Source organism: Thamnophis elegans, chromosome Z, assembly GCF_009769535.1.
Source record: "Thamnophis elegans isolate rThaEle1 chromosome Z, rThaEle1.pri, whole genome shotgun sequence".
Taxonomy (NCBI): Eukaryota; Metazoa; Chordata; class Lepidosauria; order Squamata; family Colubridae; genus Thamnophis; species Thamnophis elegans.
Window position 1 is genome coordinate 83,572,226 of NC_045558.1, and position 12,653 is coordinate 83,584,878.

A 12,653-nucleotide genomic window follows, 5' to 3' on the forward strand; every position below is an offset into this window, starting at 1 on the left:
TTTATGTTTGAAAAAGAACTTGTAGGTATGTAAATATGAATGTGCCTACGAATGTGTTGTATCATTCACTTGAATTTGTGCATATTTTCTAAAGGAGAACATGGTCTTTGTTAATCGTTTTGCATTATGATCAAATTGCATGTTACAAAGAAACAGATATGACAACAAAATCTCTGTTCTGTAACTTTAATGTTCTGGTATTTCTCACAGTTAATATTTAGCCACGCTTTTCAATATTTAGAATTCAAGATACCTTAGCAACATAACTTCATAAGATTAGATGTAGACAACATTTCAAGATTTGAGCCAGCTATGGCACAAGGACAAATTTTCCTCCTTGCTCTAAGTGATAAATTGATTCTCCAGGACTATCTAGTGAATCTTAATTTCCTTTCAGTTATTTGTTTATTTCCAGCTCTCTTATTTCCAGTCTTCCCATTGCCAACAACTTATTACATTCTGTTCTCTACGTCCAAAGGTATTATTTCTTCCCTGACTTTCCATTAACATTCCCAGCCATTTTATGTTTGTGATGATTTCTTTCAAGCAGTAATGTTACAGCCAATGAAATAAACTGTTTTTTGTTACATTGAATTTTAAAAACAACAATCAGATATTAAGTCATTTATGTTTGTTTAGGATTGAAATCAAAACAAAGATGCCTCTTTCTAACCAAAAACGGAAAAAGCTGCACTAGAAAACTACTTAATGTAAAATATACGTTAATTGTCAATTACATTAGATATAATGACCTGTGACCAATAATAAATATTCCAAGGTTGAGTAGCCCAGGAACAGCAACAAAAAAAATGTAAGTCGTAAGGTGTCGAGAGCAGAGATCAATGATGTGTTAAACTTGTATTAAACTTATAGTGCCCAAACTGAACCGATAGCTACATATTTTAAATGTGCTCTTGTATGCAACAAATTCAGAAAAAGAAAATCAGTTCTTCATATTCTCTACTCTTCTTAAATGAAAACCTCATTCAGCAGACTGAGGCTTAGTTATCTAGTAGAACAATACTAAATAAAAGTCTGGTGATGTACTAACTTCCAAGCTAATTGAATTAATTAGTTAATAAGATTGAGCGTATTATGAAAATAACAATGACTCATTCCTACCTAGAGAGATGTACATGCATCTGTGACATTGTGCATTTTTGTTGTTTTTTAAATATACTTTTCAATATGTATCTTTGGGTCTTTAAATTCATAGAATAATACTGCTGAGTAAAATTCTTATTTCACCCAACACTACACAAAGAGAAAAAATAATTATTAACATATACATTTTATACTACAGTAGTTAACATTTTCTACTTTACAAACTTTTTAAAAAAAATACACAGCTCACAAATAAGATGTGAGAAATCAAAATACAATCGTTACAGAGAAATATAATCCAACATTACAATGTTTTATTTTAGAAAACAGTCAGATACTTATTGGGGGATTGTTGTGCTGCAACAAATAATTAAAAAACATTTTATGCATGAAAGTTGCATTTATTATTTTATACAACATTTGCATAAATTAGTGTAATACATTGCTAGCTGATTAAATATAAGTTCATGTCATATCAATTTAAACATTTCAAGGGAGCCACATCCATAGTACAGTAAATATGCTATTGAAATAATTTTTTATACTGTGTACAGGTTTCATTGTTTAATGTTTTCCTTCATAAACTGGGTAAATCAGAATTTTCCTATATAATTCAATAAGGAATCTCAGTTCTGAATTCTGTGAAAAATGAGATCTATGCATAATAACAAAATTTAACTCCACTGGTATATAAGCATACAAATAAATGGAATAGATTAACTCAAATTCTTAGTTTTCTACATTATTTAGTGAAAGTTTTATAAATCCCTATTTTTCCCTATCTTGGCTAACATAAAAAACCTTTCCTTTTTATCACCCTGTAATTCCTTAATTTGGGGTAGAATTGTGATGACTGGATGAAACTGAGCATTTAATGGATGGATGACCTTCCTGATGCCACCTGGATTTTGCATCAAGTATTTTTTTCTTTGCATTCTACGACTGAATCCTCAACCTTCTGAGTGACAGGTCAGTCTTCACCACTTAGGCCACCATGCCACTCCTATAATTACTAATATCAAATGCTAATAAAGTTAATTTCTTTTTAATTTTAACTAAAAATATGCCTCACTTAACTCAGTGACAGTTCATGTAAGGATTGCAGTGTTTGTATTTCTCATGTCCTTTTTCAATAATTACAGGGCAGTTTCAATTACATCCTTAAAGTGTTATTTGAATTCTTGGCCATCAGTTGGCCAAGGATGGTACTCATTGTGCTAAGATTGTGAGAGAGGGAGAAGATTGGTAACCCTTTAATATTGAATCGGAAATCATATAGTTAAAAATAAGTAATTTCAAAATCATATCAAGGGTTAATAAAAAGGGGACTGATTTAAGAATTAACTGAAGTTAATAAAGACTACTTTAACATATTTTAATTGTTATAATTTTTTAAATTTTAATAGGTCAAAGTTCTGCACCAATAAAAAAAATACTATGAGCAACACAGTGCCTGTGCCAGTGCCTGTGCCACAGTTCACTGTGCCTGTGCACAGTGCCTTCAACCTGGATTTGTTTGCATTTCACTATTTCCCAAATACCTTAGCTTTAATGCAGCTATGTATAACCATTAACACTAGATTTTTCAGATAAGAGAGACTGAACCATGTGTGAAAAAAGAGAGATTTATTCATGTTCAGGCCCACTACAAGCAAAGGTTTGTTATTTTTTTAAGGGCCAAAAATATTTACCACTTCTAAACAAAACAAATTTCTTGGTTTACATTTATTGAATCTTTTAAACTTATTTTTGTTAATGTAGATTTCAACACAATATCCCCCCTCCCGCGAAAAGCTCATTAAAACTTTAACTGTATACACAAGTTCCTGGAAAAAGATTGATTGAACTATTGAGCTCAGGCTTCAGGAGTGCATGAAAATGAGTCTGAGTTCAATAGAGAAAACTATTCTCTCATTATATAAACATCTAGAATATTTTATGTTTAAATGTTTGGGTGAGTTTGGCCAATATCGAAAGTCAGTTCAACATGGGATACAGCTGTAATTTTACACACACACACATTTTACATATATGTAAATTATTTTTGTCCATTTTCCTTTTGTGTATGATGAATTGTTCATATATATGTATCTATATCATCTATCTATATATGAATGTATGTAAATATATATCTATATATGTATGCATGTGTGTGTGTATATGTTTGAAAATGATTAATTAAAGGGATTTAGTTACTTAAAAATCTACAAAATGACAACAAATAGAAAAGGTATGCTTTATCATAGTCTTAACATTTTATAATATGGAATTTCTTTTAGTATTTCAGTGGACAGCTAGTAGTTATATTGTAACACTGACAATTATCCTTCAACATAGATGAAAATAGATATTATTTGGACCAATTTCCATTAAAAGTCTAGATATATTTTCCCTTTTTTAAAATAACAGTTAATTAATTCTAATCTGTCTCATAAAAAATAGTTGCAGCATATAGATGAATAGTTGCTTTAGAGAAACATTCTAAAATAAGCAAACAATACACATTGGAGTTTACTGAATACATTAAAGACAAACTAAAAAAAACCCACCCTTTTCCTCAGAACATTTTCTTCTTGCAATGTTGGGCTAAATTTTAGTGAAATGAGAGTACTGTTGTTTATTTTATCTTATCAAATGGCTGAAGTTTTTCATTTTTTTAAAATGCCTTCTATCTTTCATTGAAATACCAGGTTCCCCAGCTTTAAAAGCTGCTTCCAAAAATGCATTGGAAGAGGATAAGATGATACCACTTCCCTAAACATTTTATGAAAGGGAGTTAACAGACATTTGTGTACCTCATGTCACATCTCACTAATTTTCCTTTCATAATCTTATGGACAAAGTATAGTAAAAGGCAACAATTCTAAAAGAAAGATTGTCATTTGGAATTAGGAAGATTACTTTGCTATCTTTTTTATAAATTTAGAGTGTCAGTCCTCAGCTACTTGGAAACAGAATTTCCACTCTTAATTTTCATAAATTTTTCCTTTTCTTTTTTCCCACCTGCAGTCATTTAAATGGGGTCATTTGACCTTTATTCCACTAACAAAAGCTCACTGAATCTTGGAAAATATTTACTGATACAGGAATTTTGGTTGGTGTCCTTTGGGGGAGGGGAGGAGGGAGGTAACAAAAATTGTGACCGTTTGTTAGGAATATTTCAAAGTTTTGTCAATCATAAGAAGCAAAGGAATAATCCAACAGACAAATTACATGGGAGATTATGACCAGAGTCCAGTGAAGTTAATCTATACCAGATGTAGATTGGTTTTCTCAAAATAACTCCATTCCTGCATGGTAAGGTTCAAAAGCAGGCTCCAAATAAGTTGGCTCATTGGTTTTCTCAAAATAACCCCATTCCTGCATGGTAAGCTTCAAAAGCAGGCTCCCAAAAAATTGGCTCATGAGATTCTCAAAGACAAAGTTCATGTACAGTAGTACTTCATTAAAAAAACTATCATATCTGAGTTATAAAAATGCACATGACCCCGAGATAGCAACAAAGAAATACGAAGATTATCTGCAATTCTTCAATGTCATCGAGTACACGGGTTTCCAGCCTGTGGGCTGCAGCCCATTACCGGGCCATGGGCTAATTGCCACCAGGCTAAGTGAGTTGTGTAAACCTCCATGCATGCGCACAGCCCCACTTGCACAAGACTTGTCATAGGTGCTTGTGGCTCCATGCAAGCCTTGTTGTAGACACTCGTAGCCCCACTTGCCTTAGCCTCATTGTGGGTGCTTGCTGCTCCACTCGTGCGACCATCACCGTGAATGTCATGGCTGCTTGAATACAGGTACACACAGGCACTTGACCCTCCCACAAAATCATCCCCTTTCCCCCTCCCTCTGCTCTGGGCTGCTAACCCAGAAAGGGTGGGGAACTCTGATCTAATGTTTTCTGGTTATTAGGAGTCATATAAACTGAAACAGCTGTTTGAATTATTGTCATACCATTGTAAATGTTAACAAAAACTTATTTAGAAACTTAATGGTTTTAGGAAACAAAACATATCATTTGTATATCAAAACACAATCATAATCATGATTTCAATAAGCAAGTGCTTAGAAGTGTTTTTTACAGAAATGAATTTTTACAAGATGCATTTGGAATAAGATTGAAAAATGATTCACAAAATGTATTGTAATATAAACAATAAAATGATAGATCAAGGCAACAATTTAGGATGGGAATTTGTTTACTTTTAAAGGCATTCTTAATACCATGATTAAGTTTTCAAAAAATTACTCTATATGTTTATTTGGAGAAGTTATAGACAAACATAATTGTTTTTTGGTAGCCAACAATCCATTAAGAAATAAGATTCATTGGATATTTTTCTGCAAAAGTGAGAAATATGACTCTAGTCTTGGAGAAAAAGTCACCTGCTCCTCCTTTAAAGTCAAGCAGGTTCCTTCCAAAGTACAAAAAGTAAAGTGTCAGAAAGTTTGAAAAGCAGATGGGGCAAAAAGCCTTGCCAATAGGATTAAAGTCTCATCAGTAAAGAGATGAAGTGACACAAAAACTTTTTCTCTGTCATTAGGAGGATATTGGAATTCATGAAAGCTCTATTGTTGCACTAAGAATCAGATCATGTGATCCCATTGATAAGTGTTTTTATTAATTTAATTTAAAGATTCTTTTATAGAATTATATATTCTTTCTCACCTTATTCTGAAAATTTAGACATATTTATTACTTTTTGATTATCCAGTGCTTGGGATTTAATTCCAAAAACATGCTAGGAGTATGTGGAAACATAGAAGCTTAGGCTTCCCTGCAGTGCTTTAAAACAGCTACTAGATTTGCTTCAATGATACTTCATGCTCTGAAGTACCTTTCCTGAATTATTTTATTGCTCTTATCACTACAAAACCATGATACGAGTGACAAAAAATGTTTCTGATGGTTGGTATTGATTTTAAAAAATCAATACCAACATTTAGTTTAGTCCTTTTGAAACACATAAAAAAGTTGAATGAGAAAAATGATCAATATTATTCATTGTAGTAATAATTCCTTCTTTCTAGTTGAAAGCACAGTAATGAGGTTTATTAACAAAATACTTACAGGTCACTGTTGAATCATTAAAGAGTAGGGCATTAGGAGGAATAAAATGTAACTCTGTAGCCCAATGGGAGCTTTTATAGATCCATATAACATCCCTATTAGTCCAAATAAATTGTAGAATAAAATCAGTTAAGTAATAGTCATCATTAGAAATAAATAAATACAAATTATTGTTCTTTCTGCTTGTACTGCTTAGTGTGGAATCCACATGTTTTGCACTGTGCTTACCTAGTTTTCATCACAAAGCTTTCAGTGCATGATTTAACAAGTGTTTTATTTTCTTAACTAGCTTGTTGGAGATGCTGATTAGGTCAGATATTTCATGCCTAAAAATATTAGGATCTGTATTTTTTAAAGATTTTTTAAGGTTGTATATTCAATACTTTCTATATAAAGGTTGTTGGTGAATGATCCAGAATAATAACACAAGGGTTACCAACCCTTGTGGTAAGAAAAATGCCATTGAATAGTTGATTGAGAACAAATTTTATATTTTAAACAGTTGTTTTCCTTATTGTTTCTTCAAGGTTTGTGAGAGAAAGGCAAATATAGTAAAATCTAATGTAACTGATAATTTAAATTTTTTAAATTGAATGAAAACAGCAGCCCAATGGGCTCCAACGTGAGCCTTATTTTCCTATCTAATTCTGTATAGGAAATAGTATTTTGTTTCTAAATGGTTATATTGTACAAAGTAATCCCTTATGACTGGTTTACTAGCCTTCAAAAGAGTTATTCTTTGTCCAAACTATTGTCAACATATTCATTTAATTTCTTTTTACAGTCCAGAAAAAATCTCAGGAAAAACTGCAAAAGATACTAGATGAAATTAAGAAATAGTATTTTGTTTAAAACTATTCTGATATAATTTAACTTGTCTTTCATATTTATGCTTGACCGAAATTTCCCTGTCTTACGACAGTAGGAACTTTAAAAAAAATTGTTTAAAGAATTGATAAAAGATAGTACTTTACAATTACTGCAACAGACTGCAAGAAAATTAGCATTAAGACCTTTCACACAATACAAGATGGCCCAAGGCAACTCTCTTAAATGCAGCATGACAGAATGAATGTGACACAATGTTGAATTGACCACCTGCTCCTGTAATTTATTTTTGTAATAGTGAGTTACAAGGTTAGTTTACTAATTTAAGTTTATTATTTGATTCAGTGTCATGCAGCAGTGGGATAAAACAAATAGCAGCTGAAACTGGCAGAGGGGTGTTGAATTTAAAGATTGTTGATGGCATGTGTGCATGAAAAAAAGAGGAAGATGTTTCTTTTAGCAGACTTAATTGCTGTCATCACACTTGCATCTCTGAAGTGCCCATCAGACCCAAAGCTTTAGCTTCTTCTGGAGACAATCCACTCTTCAATGTCCTTCTTACTGTGTAATCAGAAACAGAAAGAAAAAGATAGTATGAATGTTCTAAAACACAAGCTATATAATCTTATAAGGGAGCACTCAGAAGTATTATTCTTGCTTTCTCTCCTTTGCAGATGTGAATATGTATGACTATGACAATATGAAAAGCAAGTACTTTTTTCCCAATTGTATAAACACAAAGGATTACTTTTCTGAATAGAATAACTGGTTCATTGTACATACAAATATATGTGAAATCAAGCCATTGCAAAGCAGACAGAATTAACAATTATTTCTTAATTTCCAGTAGAACTTAAGTTTTCAGTCCAATGCTAAGCTTTTTTAAAAAAATATTTATTACATTTATATGCTGCCTATCTCACCAATAAGGTGACTCGGCCTAGTAATTAAAATAAGACAAATGTATATAATTATCAGGGAAAGACTGATCCTTAGATAGCCAGGTCCTATACCATGAAGGACTTTATAGGTACACCATGAATTGCATCTAAAAGCTCACTGGCAACCAGTGCAGCTCACACAGCAGTGTCATCATCAGATGCACATATTGTGGCATGCCCATTACTTTCTACACTGTTCCTGGACTAGCTGTAGCATTTGGTGGTCTTCAAGGATAGTGTCATGCACAGGGCATTGCAATAGTTCACTCCTAAGGTGACATGGGATGAGTGATTGTTTTAAAAGGCTTGCAAAAGGCCTCTTGGCCACAGCTGCTATTCATTCTTCAAGCAGGAGCTGGAAGTCGAAAATGATCCTCCAGTTTGCATATAGTCTTGAATAGGGAAGTGCAGTCTTCTCAAGACCGAGTAGACTCCGTAGTTTTATAAGATGATGATGATTATGATATGTGTTTGCATGTGAGGTGGACATAAATACATACACCTTGTACATACACTCCCCTTTTATCACATGAACAGAGGTGGTTTATATCATATGAATCAGAGGTGGGCTCTTACTTGTTCAGGCAAACCGGTAATGGAAATTGGGCCTGGGTCACCGAACTGGTAAAGATGGCAGGCCGGCCATGCCCCCGAACTGGTTCCCGGCCACTTGCCCTGCGCACCCACCCTACTCTGTTACTTCTCACTTCCCGGGTGGTTAGTCTGCCTAAGCTGCCTTCCCAGTTCCCACATAGTACCTGCCCTGTGCCCCAACTGAGCTGCCTCCTCCTGCCTACAGGTAAGTCATGCTAGGTCCCCTCCCTGGAGCTTGCTGCACCTGCCCCAAAAGCTTGAGACCTTACCTTCCCCTGCTCCTTCTAGGAGTCCCCAAGAGCCTCATTATGTCTCCCAGGGGGCTTCAGGGAGGCATGCTACGCCCAAGACTCTCTGCTGCCCCCTGGGAGCAAAAATAGGCTGCGGGGGGCCTTCAAGGGAGAAAGAAAGAAAAATCCTCACTGTTTGGGGATCCCCAAGTACACTGAGCTTAAGTTGAGAGATTATTGAAAGTGGTGCTAGCTATCCTTGCTCAGGGTAGGCTAATCAATAATGGAGGTCTAAGAATACCAGTTGATCAATGGGCATGTTCTCAGTTTCAAAACATCTGGTCTTTCTTCCTCCTACCAAAGACCTTCTGGGGTTGTTCACAGGAAGGGAGAAAGAAAGAAAAGAAAGAAAGAGGGAGGGAAGGGAGAAAGAGGGAAGGGAAGAAAGAGGGAGGGAAGGGAAAAAGAGGGAAGGGAGGGAGAAAGAAAGAAAGAAAGAAAGAGAAAGAAAGAGGGAGGGAAGGGAAAAAGAGGGAAGGGAGAAAGAAAGAAAGAAAGAAAGAGAAAGAAAGAGGGAGGGAAGGGAAAAAGAGGGAAGGGAGAAAGAAAGAAAGAAAGAAAGAAAGAAAGAAAGAAAGAGAAAGAAAGAGGGGAGAAAGAGGGAAGGGAAAGTGTATGAGATGGATGGATACAGAGAGGGAGGGAGGGAGAGAAAAAGGAGAGGAAGGAAGGACCACAAACCTGGCACTAGGGGATGCTTTGAAACAGCACAACAATCCAGGGCTGGAAGGGATCTCAGAGGTCATCTAGTCCAACCTACTGCTCCAGCAGGAGACCTCATATCATCTTGATTATTTTGGTGCCTCTAACACAGAGGAGAAATTCCCAGAAATCCCCAGCCATTGCCAACCACTCCCCCTTATTAAATAAAAACCTAGAGCAAAAACTTTATGCAGTATTAGAAACAATAGAAAAGGGGGCTGCTGTGTATTGTTTAATGGACTTCCAAATTGGCAAAATGGATGGCTAGATTGCCCATGCCCACTCAGTCAAATGACCACCAAGCCACGCCCACAAAATAAGCCACGCTCACATAGCCGGTAGTTTAAAAAAATGAACATATAAATAACTTGCATAACTTTCATTAAAAGTAGGAAGCTTAGTTCTGGAATATTTCAGATTGTGCAGTATGTGGAGAATACTATTTTGAAAAAGAATTAAAAAAAATATTATGCTCCAATGAAAAATAGATTCTGTGTCAACTAATTAAGGCAATGGCATTTGGTGGAGAAGTACTATAGGGTGTAATAAAAGTGCCAAAGTTAAAAGTTATAAAAGAATGAGGGGAATGTAGACGAGTTCTGTAAACTGCTGGATGAGTGAGCACAATTGTAAACATGCATTTATTATCTCATTCATAAGTCTCTGGATAAAAGAAACCAAGAAGTAATCCACTTGATATTATTTCCAGAATAATGGCGATATACTCCAGAGAAAAATATTGTAGGTATCGATATAATATATACACAGACTATTTAAAAAGTGTATCTAACATTGATAACCTAACAGTAAAAGCAATAATATCATGTATTACATTTAGGGGTGTTACTTCACTAAACAGGTTCACAATTTTTGCTATGATCTTTTTGCATTCATGTGAAATACTTTGTTTAAATATTCATTTTTTTCTGGAAGACCAAAGTATTTCCATCTGCTTATATGATTGTAGGATTAGCTGTATAAATCCCTCATCCACCACTAATCTCTCTTTTGCAGTGTTTGAAAATGGAATAAATATGAGAAAATCAATAAATTTATTTTCTGTAAAATCTTTGTTAAAAGTTACAAAAGAGTGAGGGGAATGTAGACATGTTGCGGTGTTTATTAAAAAAATCCAAAGATAAGAAGAGCAAAGCTTAATAGCAGACCTGATTTTGTAACTCATTAATCCCCCGCCCCAAATAAATATGAAACAATAGCTTAGACCAGGGGTGTCAAACTCAATTTCTTTGGGGGCCACGTCAGGGTTGTATTTGACCCTGGGTGTGTATTTGTGGCCAGGGGTGGTGGGCATGGCCATGATGAGCATGGCCGGGATGGGCATGACCATGGTGGGCATTTGACACAGGCTCCTCTACCAGATATTACTGGCAAACATTTATTACTTATTCTTCATATTCAACTAAACTTTTTACATCTAAATTTATACCCCATTGTTTAATAGTAAATTGCTTTTTCAGGCAGAAAAACTATTGTTTGTTTGTTTGTTTGTTTGTTTGTTTATTTATTTATTTATAAGATTTATAGGCCGCCCAATCCCGAGGGACTCCGGGCGGCTTACAAAAAAGAAATAATGAAAAAAAATAATAAAAAAGACAGATTTAAAATCACCACACATATATTTGTTCTGATCGGGGCTGGACCTCAACAGTGAGGTCAACAGCCCCAGGCCTGCCGGAATAGCCAGGTTTTAATAGCTTTTCTGAAGGCCATGAGAGTGGGTAAGATCCGGATCTCTGGGGGTAGCTCATTCCAAAGAGTCGGAGCAGCCACAGAGAAGGCTCTCCTCCGGGGAGCCACCAGCCGACGGCATCTGAAGGAGACCCACCCTGTGGGATCTCACCGAGCGCTGGGAGGTATGTGACAGTAGGTGGTCTCGCAGGTACGCTGGCCCTAAGCCATGTAGGGCTTTAAAGGTAATAACCAACACCTTGAATTGCGTCCGGAGACCAATAGGTAGCCAGTGCAACTCGCGGAGGATAGGTGTAACGTGGGTGTACCTAGGTACACCCAGTATCGCTCGCGCGGCTGCATTCTAGACTAGTTGCAGTCTCTGAATACTTTTCAAAGGTAGCCCCATGTAGAGCGCGTTGCAGTAATCCAGCTTTGAGGTGACTAGGGCATGAGTGACCGTTTGAAGTGCCTCCCGATCCAAGTAGGACCGCAATTGATGCACCAGGTGAACCTGGGCAAAGGCCCCCCTGGTCACAGCCGACAAATGGTGTTCCAGTGTCAGCTGTGAATCCAGGAGGACCCCCAAATTGCGGGCCCTCTCTGAGGGGTGTAAGTTTTCATCCCCCAGGATCAAGGATGGACTGTCTAGGCTGTCCTTCGGGGGCAACATCCACAGCCACTCAGTCTTGTCGGGATTGAGTACGAGTTTGTTTACCCCCATCCAGATCCTGACAGCTTCCAGGCATCGGCACATCACTCCGCTGCTACACTGACCTGGCACGGGGCAGAGAGATACAATTGTGTATCATCTGCATACTGATGGTACTTAACCCCGTGCTGTCGAATGATCTCGCCCAGCGGCTTCATGTAGATGTTAAATAGGAGGGGGGACAAAACCGAACCCTGTGGCACACCCCATTTAAGGGGTCTAGGGGTCGACCTATGCCCCCCCCGACCAACACCGACTGCGACCTGTCAGAGAGGTAAGAGAACCACCGTAAAATGGTGCCTCTCACTCCCACCTCCTCCAGCTGTCGCAGAAGGATACCATGGTCGATGGTATCGAAGGCCGCTGAGCGGTCAAGAAGCACCAGGATATTTATCATATCAACTCCACATTATATACATTACTATCAATATCAATTATTATTCAGCTATATCTGTTACAAAAAGAGCAATTAGGTTTAGCTAGTTTTCAATTGTATTCTTCAATCTATCAGCCAATTCCACATTATATACATTACCATCAATATCAATTATTATTCAGCTATATCTATTACAAATTAAAGTAATCAGATTTAGCTAATTTTAAGTTGTATTCTTCCATCTGTCAGCCTGTGTCCCTCCAATAGCAAATTTTTCTCAAACCAATTGCCATTCATTGGATAAATTTACCAAATGTTTTTATAAGCAAGTCCAAACAAAGATATC

At 36.3% G+C, this 12,653-nt stretch overlaps 1 protein-coding gene across 1 annotated transcript in view; it reads right to left on the reverse strand.

The window, feature by feature from the left end:
- Positions 1–172: 172 nt before the first annotated feature.
- Positions 173–12,653, reverse strand: part of FHOD3 (formin homology 2 domain containing 3) — a 285,174-nt gene continuing 272,693 nt past the window's right edge. Inside the window, exon 26 of the mRNA XM_032237770.1 lies at positions 173–7,564. Coding sequence (XP_032093661.1) covers positions 7,482–7,564 — 83 coding nt within the window. The 3' untranslated portion in view covers positions 173–7,481. The remainder of the gene's footprint in view (positions 7,565–12,653) is intronic.